Source organism: Coregonus clupeaformis, chromosome 27 (assembly GCF_020615455.1).
Source record: "Coregonus clupeaformis isolate EN_2021a chromosome 27, ASM2061545v1, whole genome shotgun sequence".
NCBI lineage: Eukaryota > Metazoa > Chordata > Actinopteri > Salmoniformes > Salmonidae > Coregonus > Coregonus clupeaformis.
Genome location: NC_059218.1, coordinates 10,010,328 through 10,027,742, shown reverse-complemented (window position 1 = coordinate 10,027,742; position 17,415 = coordinate 10,010,328). Strand labels below are relative to the sequence as shown.

At 43.7% G+C, this 17,415-nt stretch overlaps 1 protein-coding gene across 18 annotated transcripts in view; it reads right to left on the bottom strand.

The window, feature by feature from the left end:
• LOC121541487 (formin-binding protein 1) overlaps nucleotides 1-17,415 on the bottom strand; it is a 116,448-nt gene that overhangs the window by 63,222 nt on the left and 35,811 nt on the right. For 4 of the 18 annotated variants that reach the window (XM_041850527.2, XM_041850530.2, XM_041850528.2 and 1 more), the window contains exons 1-2: nucleotides 9,250-9,395; nucleotides 5,059-5,174 (exon numbers count right to left, since the gene is read on the bottom strand). In XM_041850527.2, the coding sequence (XP_041706461.1) occupies nucleotides 5,059-5,174; nucleotides 9,250-9,291 (158 nt within the window). In that variant the 5' untranslated portion in view covers nucleotides 9,292-9,395. Of the gene's footprint in view, nucleotides 1-5,058; nucleotides 5,175-9,249; nucleotides 9,396-17,415 lie in introns of those variants that run through there. The other 14 variants (XM_041850531.2, XM_041850533.2, XM_041850538.2 and 11 more) reach the window with 6 other exon arrangements.

Genomic DNA, 17,415 nt, shown 5'->3' with positions numbered 1-17,415 from the left:
AAGACTTGTATTAGTGTTGCAGATGGGGATCTGTGAAACTCATTCCTCAGCCTGAAGTATTGCCCCTTGCGCAATTGAAGAAGGCCTTTTTTAATAGCACGATGGGTTGAAATGCTTCAGGAGGGTGGTCACGTGTGTTTTCGAGGCAGAAGTTCTATGTTCTAGTCTCCATATGAGCTCAATCAGGGGGAAGCAGTACTCGCTAAGCAGGCAGCGTGACGTCCATTACAATGGTGCCACTGGACTCGGATTTACAGTTGCGCTGGTTCAACTGCTGGGGTCGCTGTGGAGTGAGTTAAGGGGGTGAATGTAGCAGATGGGGATCTGTGAGGCAGAGGTCCAGAGGTCCTGAGTTTGAGTCTCGGTATGAGCTAAATCAGGGGGGAAACGGTGAGCATTAAGCAAGCAGCGTGTCGTCCTTTACATGAACTTCCTGAACCTATAGGCTTTAACTAAGTGGGCTAACTCAGTCTTGTGACATGCAGGAGACCAGGGAGTGGAAAGGCTATCCTTAGAAGGGCTAAACAAAAAAATAAACACAACATGCAATAATTTCAAATATTTTACAGAGTTACAGTTCATATAAGGAAATACATTCATTAGGCCCCAATCTATGGATTTCACATGACTGGGAATACAGATCAAATCAAATTAAACAAAATTGTATTTGTCACATGCGCTGAATACAACAGGTAGACCTTACCGTGAAATGCTTACTTACAAGCCCTTAACCAACAATGCAGTTCAAGAAATAGAGTTGAGAAAATATTTACTAAATAAACAAAAGTAAAAATTAAAATTAAAAGTAACACAATAAAGTAACATAACATTTACGTCATTTAGCAGACGCTCTTATCCAGAGCGACTTACAGTTAGTGCATACATTATTTTAATTTTTTTTCATACTGGCCCCCCGTGGGAAACGAACCCACAACCCTGGCGTTGCAAACGCCATGCTCTACAAACTGAGCTACATCCCTGCCGGCCATTCGCTCCCCTACCCTGGGAGACACTGGGCCAATTGTGTGCCGCCCCATGGGTCTCCCGGTCGCGGCCAGCTACAGAGCCTGGATTCGAACCAGGATCTCTAGTGGCACAGCTAGCACTGCGCTGCAGTGCCTTAGACCACTGCGCCACTCAGGAGACAAAAACAAGGCTATATACAGGGGGTACCAATACCGAGTCAATGTGCGGGAGAACAGGTTAGTCGAGGAAATTTGTACATGTAGGTAGGGGTAAAGTGACTTTGCATAGATAAAAAACAGTGAGTCGCAGCAGTGTAAAAACAAAGGGGGGGAAGGGTCAATGTAAATAGTCAGAGTGGCCATTTGATTAATTGTTCAGCAGTCTTATAGCTTGGGGGTAAAGAAGCTGTTAAGGAGCCTTTTGACCTAGATTTGGCGCTCCGGTACCACTTGCCGTGCAGTAGCAGAGTGAACAGTCTATGACTTGGGTGACTGGAGTCTTTGACAATTTTGGGGGGCAAGTGGTACCCTCTGTAGCGCCTTACGGTCGGATGCCAATCAGTTGCCATACCAGGCGGTGATGCAACCGGTCAGGATGCTCTCGATGGTGCAGCTGTAGAACATTTTGAGGATCTGGGACCCATGCCAAATCTTTTCAGTCTCCTGAGGAGGAAAAGGTGTTGTTGTGCCCTCTTCACCACTGTTTGGTGTGTTTGGACCATCTGTTGGTCACAGATACCTTTTAAAAAAAAGGTACGGGCATGGATCAGAAAACCAGTCTCCTTTCCATAGAGTTGATCAGGCTGTTGATTGTGGCCTGTGGAATGTTGTCCCACTCCTCTTCAATGGCTGTGCGAAGCTGCTGGATATTGGTGGGAACTGGAACACTCTGTCGTACACGTCAATCCAGAGCATCCCAAACATGCTCAATGGGTGACATGTCCGGTGAGTATGCAGGACATTGAAGAACTGGAACATTTTCAGCTTCCAGGAATTGTGTACAGATACTTGCGACACGGGGCCCTGCATTATCATGCTGAAACATGAGGTGATGGCGGCGGATGAATGCCACGACAATGGGCCTCAGGATCTTGCAACGTTTATCTACGTGCATTCAAATTGCCTTCGATAAAATACAATTGTGTTCGTTGTCCGTAGCTTATGTCTGCCCATACCATAACCCCACCGCCACCATGGGGCACAAGTTCTCAACTTTGATATCAGCAAACCGCTCGTCCACACGATACAGTTGTGATGCTGGACGGCACTGAAATCACCCCATAAAAGACTATCTCTGTGTCACAGATACCAAAGTCAGACACAGAAGGAAACTAATTAGGGCATGTGGTGTGTGTGTGTGTGTGTACGTACATACGTGTGTGTGTTTGACAGGCATGCAAACAGAGAGTGAGGAACTACTAGTTCTATTATCTCTTTAGTAAAGGAAGATTTATCTAGAAAGAGAAGGAGGTGGGGTTAGGGGTTAGGGGTGCAGAGGAAGGGTGCTGGATGGGGGTTGGTCAGTAGTCAGTACTTAGAGTCTTTAGCCCTCTTATGGGCCCTCTCTAGGGAACAAGATAAGGGATTTGGGGGCAGATCCCTGCTGCTTGTTGTTGGGGTGTAAGAGGACTTAGGAAGAGTATTCCCTCACCCCCTCACCCCTACCCCCATTCCTGGGGTTCTTGTCACGAACCATCACTGTGCCTTCCAAAATCTGGAAGGGCGAACCAAATCCCAAAATGTGGGTTGGAGCAATTTGAGGGGAGGAAGAGTGCGGTTGGGGGGTTTAAAAGGGGGGCGGGACTAAACGACCGACACTCCACCGTAATTGGAATAAAAGAAATGTGGGTCAGCGCTGGCTGGGTATGATAATAAGGATCCCTCGTTACTATGGCAACATGTGCCCCCAACCCGCCCCCCACCTTGCCGCCAACCTTACTTCCTCTCGCCTCCAGCGGAAAACTGTGAGAGAAAAACACTGTTGTGCCAGAGAGAGAGCGAGAGAGAGAGAGAGAGAAATGAGAGAGAGACGCATAGAGAAAAAGAGAGAAAGCGAGACAGAGAGAGAAACAGACAGATGGAGAGAGAGGGATGGAAAGGAAGAGAGACAGACTTCTGCTCCAGGCATCATCATTCTGTTTATTTAGCCCTCCACCTGGCTAAGGCTAACATCGCTCAATCTGCCAGGCTCTCTGATAGGACCTCACTAAAACCAACACAGTAGTGATGTGCTCACTGCAGGCTGAATGAGATGAACACTGTCAAACTGTGAAACTGTCAGTGACCTTGCCTGTGTGGAAACATGACATGCTTGTTTTTAATGGCAGTGAAATATCTTATATGTTATAATTATGTTATACTCTGTACTCTGAAGAAGGCTGAGACCGAAATGATTAAATTACTGAAGAGTACTATCCATTTCATTCACTTGTGAAATATCTAGACAGAAGCCTAGACTTACAGTGAGGGAAAAAAGTATTTGATCCCCTGCTGATTTTGTACGTTTGCCCACTGACAAAGACATGATCAGTCTATAATTTTAATGGTAGGTTTATTTGAACAGTGAGAGACAGAATAACAACAAAAAAATCCAGAAAAATGCATGTCAACAATGTTATGAATTGATTTGCATTTTAATGAGGGAAATAAGTATTTGACCCCTTTGCAAAACATTACTTAGTACTTGGTGGCAAAACCCTTGTTGGCAATCACAGAGGTCAGACATTTCTCGTAGTTGGCCACCAGGTTTGCACAAATCTCAGAAGGGATTTTGTCCCACTCCTCTTTGCAGATCTTCTCCAAGTCATTAAGGTTTCGAGCCTGACGTTTGGCAACTCGAACCTTCAGCTCCCTCCACAGATTTTCTATGGGATTAAGGTCTGGACATGGGCTAGGCCACTCCAGGACCTTAATGTGAATCTTCTTGAGTCACTCCTTGGCCGTGTGTTTTGGGTCATTGTCATGCTGGAATACCCATCCACGACCCATTTTCAATGCCCTGGCTGAGGGAAGGAGGTTCTCACCCAAGATTTGACGGTACATGGCCCCGTCCATCGTCCCTTTGATGCGGTGAAGTTGTCCTGTCCCCTTAGCAGAAAAACACCCCCAAAGCATAATGTTTCCACCTCCATGTTTGACGGTGGGGATGGTGTTCTTGGGGTCATAGGCAGCATTCCTCCTCCTCCAAACACAGCGAGTTGAGTTGATGCCAAAGAGCTCCATTTTGGTTTCATCTGAGCACAACACTTTCACCCAGTTCTCCTCTGAATGATTCAGATGTTCATTAGCAAACTTCAGACGGGCCTGTATATGTGCTTTCTTGAGCAGGGGGACCTTGCGGGCGCTGCAGGATTTCAGTCCTTCACGGCGTAGTGTGTTACCAATTGTTTTCTTGGTGACTATGGTCCCAGCTGCCTTGAGATCATTGACAAGATCCTCCCGTGTAGTTCTGGGCTGATTCCTCACCATTCTCATGATCATTGCAACTCCACGAGGTGAGATCTTGCATGGAGCCCCAGGCCGAGGGAGATTGACAGTTCTTTTGTGTTTCTTTCATTTGCGAATAATCGCACCAACTGTTGTCACCTTCTCACCAAGCTGCTTGCCGATGGTCTTGTAGCCCATTCCAGCCCTGTGTAGATCTACAATCTTGTCCCTGACATCCTTGGAGAGCTCTTTGGTCTTGGCCATGGTGGAGAGTTTGGAATCTGATTGATTGATTGTGTCTGTGGACAGGTGTCTTTTATACAGGTAACAAGCTGAGATTAGGAGCACTCCCTTTAAGAGTGTGCTCCTAATCTCAGCTCGTTACCTGTATAAAAGACACCTGGGAGCCAGAAATCCTTCTGGTTGAGAGGGGGTCAAATACTTATTTCCCTCATTAAAATGCAAATTATTTTATAACATTTTTGACATGCGTGTTTCTGGATTTGTTTGTTGTTATTCTGTCTCTCACTGTTCAAATAAACCTACCATTAAAATTATAGACTGATTATTTCTTTGTCAGTGGGCAAACGTACAAAATCAGCAGGGGATCAAATACTTTGTTCCCTCACTGTAGCTCATTACAGGGCAATAAAGAAACAGAACTCACCTAATCTGCTTTGCATAGTTGATTTCAATCTCCGATCGCTCTTTGACGAATTTGGTGTACCTCTCCACAAACTCAATGCCGGACTGTGTATGCTTCTCCAGGTTATCAAACTGATCCTGCAAACAGAGAGAGAGAATGATGCAAGAATGAACATAACATCCCAATACAGTTATAACGTTTTTGATGCAGCATTCTGAGATTTGTTTAGGGCAGTCATCCTGCTGTGACACAAACCTCACTACAGTAGTTGCAAGGACAAAAAGTTGGCTACATGACCTTTTCCATGGGTGTTGACAACATGACAACAGCTTTGAAATGTCAACAGGTTTAACAGTTCCAGATATCCATTATAATGGCTGTACATTGCCTACACAAATTACTCACAGCAGCACTGTTTGTGCTAATTTTCCCTTCCCAAAGGCCAAGGGTTTTACAGTCAACAATTAGGTCTACTCTGTCGAGTTGCTGATGCCACTTAACGTATTATCCAAGTCTATTTGACACACCTGCCTTCTAATAAGGTAATAGGGTAAAACAGAAAGAGTTGAGGTCATTTAATTTAACAGTGGGACTAGCTAGCCTTTCTAACTTAGTGTTGTTTGTTTGTTAGTAAAAGTCTTATGGGCCTGGTACTTCATGGAGCTAGCTGTACCGATTCCAAAGAGACTGTTTTTACCAGCCAAAGCCACCAATCAGACAAAACGCTTGACTTACTTTATAGCCTGTCTGATAGGTGTAATTAATGTATTGGACACCATTGTGAGGTTTGGGGGTTTCTTCTAAACAGCTAATAGTGTGAGTATGACATCAATGTCCTCCTAGTCTCTTAAATGAGATACTGGCGCCCTGTAGTATTGCTGTACCGTAGTGGTTACAAGCAGAAACACCTCCACTTATGAACTCCTTGACCCCACCATTTACAAAAACCCATTCAGCCTCCTCTTCACTTCCAAGTAAAGACTTTCACTGTAGGCTACTTAGAGTACACTAACCCACAATGGCCTTGTAAATTATTCATAGATTAATACAGTTATTCAGCCTAACCGTACTTGTACTCATCTGAACTGTGCAGTCGAACAGGAAGCATGAGGTGCATGATAGTCACATGAATCCTTTTCCTGCATCGTCTCTCCTCTGTCATATAGCCTAAGCATGTGTAGAATACAGAAAAACTTGATGATGCTGCATAATGTTATTAAAGCTAAATCAGCAAAATCACCACGTGGCAGGATAAATATAAATACTTTACAAACAGGGTAGCCCCTATACAAGAGGAACATACACACACAAAAATGAGGGTTCCTCAAGGGTTCTTTGGAAGGGTGATGGTTCTATGTGGAACCATAATGACTCAAATAACCATTTGAGCTCTTCAATGGTTCTTTGCAGTTCACTAAATTATTATTTGCTCTTTTTGTGATAATTAAAATGTGGGGGAGGCAGCTCATTCGAATATATTTTGGGCCGTGGTTTGCTCATAGTTATTTTTGTGGAACCGTGAGTAAGAGTGTCATTCCAGTTTATCTAATGTGTTGTGTTATGCCATTACAATGGCGTCTTGTGAAAGACTCACGTATGGCCTTGTGTCAGTTGAGAACGGTGGACTAAATCAGTCAGTGGTTCTCATTTTTTTCATCATGGGCCCCCAGCTGTTCCAGAGGTAGCTCACTGGATTAAACTTGTCAATTAACACAATAATAAAACCTGTGAAATGATTATACAGTGAGGGAAAAAAGTATTTGATCCCCTGCTGATTTTGTACGTTTGCCCACTGACAAAGAAATGATCAGTCTATAATTTTAATGGTAGGTTTATTTGAACAGTGAGAGACAGAATAACAACAATAAAATCCAGAAGAACGCATGTCAGAAATGTTATAAATTGATTAGCATTTTAATGAGGGAAATAAGTATTTGACCCCCTCTCAATCAGAAAGATTTCTGGCTTCCAGGTGTCTTTTATACAGGTAACGAGCTGAGATTAGGAGCACACTGTTAAAGGGAGTGCTCCTAATCTCAGCTTGTTCCCTGTATAAAAGACACCTGTCCACAGAAGCAATAAATCAATCAGATTCCAAACTCTCCACCATTGCCAAGACCAAAGAGCTCTCCAAGGATGTCAGGGACAAGATTGTAGACCTACACAAGGCTGGAATAGGCTACAAGACCATCGCAAAGCAGCTTGGTGAGAAGGTGACAACAGTTGGTGCGATTATTCGCAAATGGAAGAAACACAAAATAACTGTCAATCTCCCTCAGCCTGGGGCTCCATGCAAGATCTCACCTCGTGGAGTTGCAATGATCATGAGAACGGTGAGGAATCAGCCCAGAACTACACGGGAGGATCTTGTCAATGATCTCAAGGCAGCTGGGACCATAGTCACCAAGAAAATAATTGGTAACACACTACGCCGTGAAGGACTGAAATCCTGCAGCGCCCGCAAGGATCCCCTGTTCAAGAAAGCACATATACATTCCCGTCTGAAGTTTGCCAATGAACATCTGAATGATTCAAAGGAGAACTGGGTGAAAGTGTTGTGGTCAGATGAGACCAAAACTCGCCGTGTTTGGAGGAGTAGGAATGCTGCCTATGACCCCAAGAACACCATCCCTACCGTCAAACATGGAGGTGGAAACATTATACTTTGGGAATGTTTTTCTGCTAAGGGGACAGGACAACTTCCCCGCATCAAAGGGACGATGGACAGGGCCATGTACCGTCAAATCTTGGGTGAGAACCTCCTTCCCTCAGCCAGGGCATTGAAAATGGGTCGTGGATGGGTATTCTAGAATGACAATGACCCAAAACACACGGCCAAGGCAACAAAGGAGTGGCTCAAGAAGAATCACATTAAGGTCCTGGAGTGGCCTAGCCAGTCTCCAGAGCTTAATCCCATAGAAAAGCTGTGGAGGGAGCTGAAGGTTCGAGTTGCCAAACGTCAGCCTCGAAACCTTAATGACTTGGAGAAGATCTGCAAAGAGGAGTGGGACAAAATCCCTCCTGAAATGTGTGCAAACCTGGTGGCCAACTACAAGAAACGTCTGACCTCTGTGATTGCCAACAAGGGTTTTGCCACCAAGTATTAAGTCATGTTTTGCAGAGTGGTCAAATACTTATTTCCCTCATTAAAATGCAAATCAATTTATAACATTTTTGACATGCGTTTTTCTGGATTTTTTTGTTGTTATTCTGTCTCTCACTGTTCAAATAAACCTACCATTAAAATTATAGACTGATCATTTCTTTGTCAGTGGGCAAATGTACAAAATCAGCAGGGGATCAAATACTTTTTTTCCTCACTGTATATATATATAAATATATATATATATATCTTTGGTTTGTATTTTACCCCCAATTTCAATCTTGTCTCATCACTGCAACTCCCCAACGGGCGAAGGTCGAGTCATGCGTCCTCCGAAACATGACCCGCCAAACCGCGCTTCTTAACACCCGACCGCGTCGGCGGAAACACTGTTCAACTGAAGACCAAAGTCAGCCTGCAGTCATCCCACCCACCACAAGGAGTCGCTAGAGTGCGATGTGCCAGGTAAAGCCCCCCCCCCCGGCCAAACCCTCCCCTAACCCGGACGACGCTCGGCCAATTATGCGCCGCCCTATGGGACTCCCGATCACAGCCGGTTGTGACACAGCCTGGGATCGAACCCGGGTCTGTAGTAGTGACGCCTCAAGCACCGCTGCACCACTCGGGAGGCCCAACACCTATGGAATTTTAACAATATAATATGGCAGATCCGGGATTTTCAAAAGGATTTCCAAAGGATCTCCACAAAGGTTCTATAAAGAACCCTAAAAAAGGGTTCTATATAGCCCCAAAAAGGGTTGTACCCATAGCGGAACCCTTTTTTGGTGCTATATAGAACCTTTTTTAATGGTGCTTTATAGAACCTTAGGAAAGGGTTCATTATAGCACCATACAGGTTCCATTTAAAACCTTATGAGGATGGTTCTTTGTTGAACCTTCAAAAAAGGGTTCTACAATGGTTACAAGCCAAAGAACTGGCACTGGTACTATTTAGAATTATTTGTTATTTTTTTGTGTAGCTTACAAAAAACATCCCTACTGTAGTAGAGGATAACACACTCCAGTCCACCACAGGACAGCTTGCAATCGTGATTCTATATAGCTACCATCCATTTACAGTATTCACAGTAACAAATGAACAAATTCACCTTGGTATAGCTCCAACAGTCCCCCATCCTCTCCTCCATCATCTGAAGTCCACCTCACCCAAACAAAATGTCTCTCCTCCTCAACCCAACCAAAGCTGAAGCCCTCCGTGCAGTATATTCCCCAACTGTCGACTGAGCTACTGTCCCAGTCAGCATGACAGGGTTCTTAGTGGGTTGTCTTTTGTGCTGCTTTAATCCGTCGTTTTACAAAGCCAGCCTGCTACAGCCAGCTAGCTCATAGACACAGGAAGTGGATGTGGCATCTACAGTTTAGCATATGCGTTTGATGTAAACATTTTGGGCTTTTTGGGGGACAGTTAATTTTTTTCTGTAGGCTACCATTAGTGCTGAGCGATTAGGACTTTTTGAGGTCGGTTCGGTTTCGGTTAGATTATTAAGAAATAATAAAGTGTTTTTTTCGATCGATTTCAGTTTCGAGAATTTTTTAAAACACTATGCATTATGTGGGTTGAATGCTGTAACAAAACAGAATAAAACATTTAATAAATGTCTGATGATGGTAGTGACTTCCCATTACTGCTTATCACTTATTAAACATCATTTATTCACATTACTTTGCTTTAATAAAATATTTCAGTTGAAGTGTATATTAAAAAAATAATATTTGATGACTTTATTATTTCATTTCAAGTAATCTCATCTCATCTCTGTAGAGCTGCTGCCTATGCTGTCTGACAAAATCACTATTTTAGTAGTTCTTCAAAGTAAATAAGGCATACTTTTAAGACTGCTGAATACCAACTATCAATCACTAACATGCTGACCAGACCGGACACGTCGCGTGTGTGAGCGTTGCAAAATAAATGTACATATATACACATACGTGTTATTCAATCATTGCACCCACACTGCTCGACCTTGTGCATTTCAGGTAAAATAACAACCCAATGTTCATATCCCATGACAAATTAGCTAGCAACACCAAGCTAGCTAGCTACATTGCCATGAATGTTTAATGCTTTTCGACCTGTACCCAAGTTAATATAGTTGGTTCAGAGTTTGTTTTGATATTTCAACCTGCGTGTCCTGATCGTGTCTGGTGTGGGAGTAAATAATCAACATGCGCACGCTGTAGAATATTTGCCTGTTGGAAACCACTACTCCCTACTACATCGCACAGTGCGGGCTTGATCTGATATCTCTTTAAAGAAACTGCACAATGTGCGCACTGAGCCCAGAAAAAAACAAACGAAATGGAATTCTAATTTAACTGCTGTTGGTCAATTAGTTGTTTAAAAAAACAAAAAATAACCAACATTTTGGTTAATTGCTCAGCACTAGCTACCATTGTTATAGGCAGCATGAGGCCAAACATGTTTTTACATAGGTAGGCTACATGATATCAATGGAAGGGAATGAATAACAGCATAAAAAAACCTGTGAATGTAGGGTAGATAGCTACTGCATGTACAGTATGTATCATAAAACATACTATGATCCCTATCTGGGGCGAACAAGGACAACAGCAGCATATATGTATTCGGTTGAAGGGGGTTTCCACACCAACATCCCTCAGTGGAAACAACGATTAATTCACAAACCCACTCATGTGAAGAGAGATGTAAAACAATTGGCTATTCTATTGAAATAACAGCTGTATCTTCCTCTTATATCATATTTTTTCTTTCTTTGTTTTTCCCCCCTCTCTGGCACTCTCTCTCTCTGCAGCATGCTCTCCTCTTTCTCTCTCTCCCACTCTCTCTGCTCTCTTCTTCATCCCTTCATCCCTGAGGAAGTGCTCGCCACTCGTTGCCAGCCTCTGTGCCAATTAGATTCGGCAGATCTCCTCACAGAGTTTGGTTCATTAGAACACTGGATAGAAGCCACTCAACAGGATCTCACCATACAAACACATAAAGAGGTTTCTCCAAATGAAAAGGTGCTATAATACAGAACTCCTCCACACCCCACTGCGCCCAAACACACCCTTCACTAACACGCACAAACATCCCCCTCACTCACACACGCATTCCTCCACAAAAGTAGGAGGACCACTTTGGAAATAAGCGTTTCAAGTTCTTCCCTCTGGGATCGAATGCAGACCCAAAATACGTAGGCTAAGTCACATTACCCTTCTTAGTTGAGGCAGCATGGTATCCTATAGTCGCAGGGGGGGAAAGATCCACCCTTGTCCAACGTCAAAATCCAACCAAGGTCTAACTCTCCCCTGCCCAGAGTGGAACAGCCAGTCAAGCTTCACTGTGGTTAGGTTGGAAAGGGTATCATTCTCCAGAAAATACTGAGGGTATCCAGCCCAGTGAAAATACATAGAAAGGGTTACCAAGGATGTCCAGTGACCATTCGAGGGGTCAAGCGCAGTATTCCTTGACCCTATTTCCACCAAGGAGACCAAAATCTGTTCTAGTTTGTCTGAGAGAACGAGGGTCCCGGAGAAGGAGAGAGGGATGCAGTACTGAGACACACATACACACACTCCTACACACACTCTGCATCTGCGGCCAGCCGTAGCCTCGGAGCATGCGAGCTAAATGCTCTGTCAGGCGTGAGGTGAACTCAGTGGGACGTCAGAGGAGGAATGATTCAGAGAGGAAAAAAGATAGAGGGGCGTAAAAGAGGTGGAGAGGAAAGAAGAGGAGGGATTTAGAGGGAGGGGACTGGATTGGAGAAAGAGAGAGGGGCCACTTTGATGAAAGATAATGCAGAGATGACCAACAACCCCTCATTCATTACCTGGACAACACAAGGCAGGACTGTGGGGGACACTTCTTGGAAAAGATGTGTCACAATGTGACAAATGTTTTCTGAATACATGACTAAGAAGATACTTTATACAGTACAAGAGAGAGGTCAGAAAGACACGAGAGAAAGAGAGAGACCTCAGAAAGAGGACAGAGAGAAGAAAGGGGGCGGGGCGAATGGCTTTCCACTAAAAAGGAAAAGACCTTGGCCAGGCGATTCCCACAGGCGGAAAAAGTGCTAATAAATTATTAATAATACTGCATATCAGAACAAAATATCAAGGAAAACTACAGAGAGTATAGGAATATGTGTCAAAGGTGCACACCAATAATACATTAAGCCATCATTGCAATTCTCTATTGCCTTGACACATCGAAACAACGTATTTAGACAATCCAGAAGAGGGAGGGGGCAAACTGTCCTCTCACCCCCTCCTATCATCCCATCCTCTCATCCATCCCGTCCTCTCATTCTTTCCTCTCACCCCCTCTTTTCCCATGGCCCCCTGCTCCTGCCCCACTTCTGTATCAGCTGTAACCTCTGACCTCGTTTCCACAGCAATCTGGGACAGGCATAGCCATTTCTACACTTGTTGTTTCAGGCCTTATCCGATCCACTGTTCTACTGTACATCGGATCGGCCCATTTAAGTATATTTAGACAAATCAATATACCGTACCGTAGGCTATATCACCCCATTCCTCAGTGAGATGTGAGAAGGCTTGAAATGAACAACAAACGAGGTACTAAGGAGGCTAATGCTACAGTTACAAAAACACACAAAGATGTTTGTGGTAAAGTAGCTTAGCAAAGCATTTTTTATGCACTGCAGTACTTGTGAATCTCAACTAATGGCACATAGTAATAGAGCTCAGATCAGATCACTTGGGTCTTTATCCATACTGATGACACACAGACAGTCTCTATATTATCTATCTCTCTCATCAAAATCTCCCTATTCCAAAATAAACACCAACACCATGGCTACTATCTGAACTAGGTTTGTGTAGGCCTATAGCCATATATAAAACATAGGCCTATACTTACCTATATATCTCTATACTACTATATGGCTCTGTGTAGGTAGGCCTAAGTGCAGTCATGCCTCTTGACAAGCATTAGCGTGCAGGGGAATGCAATCTGATTTGATATTTAATCCCATAGCCTGGTTTGGTCATCTCTCCAGGGCTGCTATTAAAACATACATGATCTGGCCACTGAGTGCTCCTGACCTCTGTGCTACCCTTCTGTATCACGCCTGGTATTATCCAGGCTTCTCTCTCTCTCTCTCTCTCTCTCTCTCTCTCTCTCTCTCTCTCTCTCTCTCTCTCTCTCTCTCTCTCTCTCTCTCTCTCTCTCTCTCTCTCTCTCTCTCTCTCTCTCTCTCCTCTCTCTCTCTCTCTCTCTCTCTCATACTGTATCACTCCTGGTATTATCCAGGCTGTTCTGCCTTTTATATCAGACAGAGTGTGGACAGCAGCCAGCTTCCATAACATACATTAGCTATCCACCACTAGACTGCTGTGTATGACAATGGACTTCCTGGCTGCATCCCAAACCACTATTCTTCTTGTTCCTCCTCTATCTCTCTTTCTTCTTCTCCTCCTCCTCCTCTCCCCTTCCCCCCTCTCCTTAACCCCTTCCTGTAATCTAACATAGAATGAACTGTAAAATATCACTTCTGTTGGCACTGAAAAATAATGCAATGATTGTGCATAAAGCCCCCTAGGTAATAACCTGGCTAGTTTCTGCACTTTCATTTTCAACCACAGAGGGCGGTAGAGGGTAACAAGGCCCCCATTATGCTGGCCCCTGAAGGTAATGGGTCAACAACACTTAGATAATGTCTGAAAATCATTGACTTCTGCCAAGTATTTTGGAAAGCTCTCCCTACCTCCCTCACACTTCCCCCCTCTCTCTCTTTCTATCTCTCTCTTCCCCTCTCATTTTCATACACTAACAAACACATTCCATTGACATCTCATCTCTCCAGAGAAACTGCTGTTGTTGCTTCTGTTTAATCTCTGTTCAGAACAGAACACCAAAGAGCCACAATTCATCTCCCAGAGACAAGACGTGTAAAATAATGGTCCTGTAAGCTCCAACATAGGATGATTCACCATGACAGGCCTTGGAAGAAGAAAGACAACAACTTCTGATGAAACGTTTGACATGGTGCCCTCTCTTTTTGAAGGGAGTGAAAGAGGATAAAAGGAAAGATATTGAAATCATCAATCCTCCAAAAGAGGGAGCGCAAATAAGGTAGCCAGATCTAGAGAAACCTCTTCTAAAAGCTTTTTAGATTCCGATTCATTTATTGGCACCTAACCCAAGGTTGATGGTTTGCTGTTTGCTGGTGGAAGACTGTAGTAGAGCAGGCAGACTCAAAAATACTTCTGAGCATTACAGGCTAGGACTGGTCTGTGTCAAACCTCACAATAAGTAACAATCCATATGTTGTAGGCACTCCAAAACTTCGTTACAGGTCAGCGTTCTCAATAAATTCCCATGTCAGAATCAAAACCCACTGGGCACACACTGATTGAATAGATGTTGAATTGACATCTGTGCCCAGTGGGAAGAGGAAATCAATAGGCCATTAGAAAGAGAGAGGGGAGGGGTCAGTGTTCATGGTTGAACATGTCAGCTGAAATAAGGGAATGTTAAGTAGTTGTCCAAGTGTGCAAGAGTAATGGACCTACATGTCTCTATGAGTCTCCAAATCTTAAGGAAACATGCATGCACACACACACACACATACCAATCAAGTGCTAAAGATAGGCCTACATATACTCAGCTTAAAGTGGCTTGCGAAAATATTCACCCCCCTTGGCATTTTTCCTATTTTGTTGCCTTACAACCTGGAATTAAAATGGATTTTTGGGGGGTATGTATCATTTGATTTACACAACATGCCTACCAATTTGAAGATGCTAAATATTGATTATTGTGAAACAAACAAGAAATAAGACAAAAAAACAGAAAACTTGAGCCTGCATAACTATTCACCCCCAATTACAGCTGCAAGTCTATTGGGGTATGTCTCTATAAGCTTGGCACATCTAGCCACTGGGATTTTTGCCCATTCTTCAAGGTAAAACTGCTCCAGCTCCTTCAAGTTGGATGGGTTCCGCTGGTGTACAGCAATCTTTAAGTCATACCACAGATTCTCAATTGGAATGAGGTCTGGGCTTTCACTAGGCCATTCCAAGACATTTAAATGTCTCCCCTTAAACCACTCGAGTGTTGCTTTAGCAGTATGCTTAGGGACATTGTCCTGCTGGACAGTGAACCTCCGTCCCAGTCTCAAATCTCTGGAAGACTGAAACAGGTTTCCCTCAAGGATTTCCCTGTATTTAGCGCCATCCATCATTCTTTCAATTATGACCAGTTTCCCAGTCCCTGCCGATGAAAAACATCCCCACAGCATGATGCTGCCACCACCATGCTTCACTGTGGGGATGGTGTTCTCAGGGTGATGAGAGGTGTTGGGTTTGCGCCAGACATAACGTTTTCCTTGATGGCCAAAAAGCTCAATTTTAGTCTCATCTGACCAGAGTACCTTCTTCGTTTGGGGAGTCTCCCACATGCCTTTTGGCGAACACCAAACGTTTTTGCCATTTTTTTTCTTTAGGCAATGGCTTTCTTCTGGCCACTCTTCCATAAAGCCCAGCTCTGTGGAGTGTATGGCTTAAAGTGGTCCTATGGACAGAGACTCCAATCTCTGCTGTGGAGCTTTGCAGCTCCTTCAGGGTTATCTTTGGTCTCTTTGTTGCCGCTCTGATTAATGCCCTCCTTGCCTGGTCCGTGAGTTTTGGTGGGCGGCCCTCTCTTGGCAGGTTTGTTGTGGTGCCATAATCTTTCCATTTTTTTATAATGGATTTAATGGTGCTCCGTGGGATGTTCAAAGTTTTGGATATTTTTTATAACTCAACCCTGATCTGTACTTCTCCACAACTTTGTCCCTGACCTGTTTGGAGAGCTCCTTGGTCTTCATGGTGCCGCATGCTTGGTGGTGCCCCTTGCTTAGTGGTGTTGCAGACTCTGGGGACTTTCAGAACAGGTGTATATATACTGAGATCATGTGATAGATCATGTGACACTTAGATTGCACACAGGTGGACTTTATTTAACTAATTATGTGACTTCTGAAGGTAATTGATTGCACCAGATCTTATTTAGGGGCTTCATAGCAAAGGGGTGAATACATATGCACGCACCACTTTTCCGTTATTTATTTTTTTGAATTTATTGAAACATTTCACCTCACCAATTTGGAGTTTTTGTGTATGTCCATTACATGAAATTCAAATAAAAATCAATTTAAATTACAGGTTGTAATGCAACAAAATAGGAAAAACGCCAAGGGGGGTGAATACTTTTGCAAGGCACTGTATTATCGCATAATCACAGAAATGTCATAAATGGGAGAGTCTACAAAACACCATGCTTTCAAACACATCGTATACACTTTAGAGTCATAATCTAGCCTATATAAAACTATTCTTCACATGGGAAATGGTTTAAGATCATGTCGCAAGTTATTTGGGGGTCTCTCTATGGTATACCACCAGTAATAATATAATACAGACAGAAAACATATTAACATCCGGAAGTAGCATAGTCTCCCACTGTTCCTCCAGAAATAATAGTCCCACCACAGCACACATGTGGAGAGGGAGAGGGGGAAACCAGTTGTCCCAATAGAGGAGTGGAGGGGGACACATAGAGACAGAGGGGGAAGATGTTCTGCTGGATGGATAGAGAGGAGGACAATGGGACTATAACTAAAGAGGGCTTAGAAGTCATTGTCTCGGTCAGAGATCCTTCACATCATAGTAGAATAGAATAGAAGTGTGTAGTAGAATAGAAGTGTGGACCAAATGTTATGAGTAGGGCTAAGAGGAGACTTTCCTGACCATATGACCTGACGAGGAAAAATGTATTGGCGATAGGCCTAACTACGGCCCAGTCAGTTCACATGGTCAGAGACAAACTCCCGGCCCTTGTTACAAGGAATAAGTAATTCCACTGAAAAGTATCACATAGTATTAATATTAGGCTGATTAGGGTGATTTGGTTTCTCCTAAATGCTGATTAGGGTGATTTGGTTTCTCCTAAATAATAGATCAGGATAATAATCAGGAATCCGATCCTGATCTTAGCATCTTGAGGAAAGCTCCCCAGAGCTTGTTGCTGACATACTGAACTACTGGACCTATGCACCAAGTCATATGATGTAGCCTAAAGTCCTTGGGACTTGTGGTCCTTCCAACTCATTATCAAAACTAAACATACAGAGCAAACGGTGAGGACCACAGGTCAGTATATCAGTATCAGTATTATCGCTGTTTTTCCCCAATCGGTCATTAGCTCTTTGTGATGAATATCCCACTGCTGCTAACAAGTCTACATGCACCAACAGAAGTTCTGGTCCTGGCCTGTC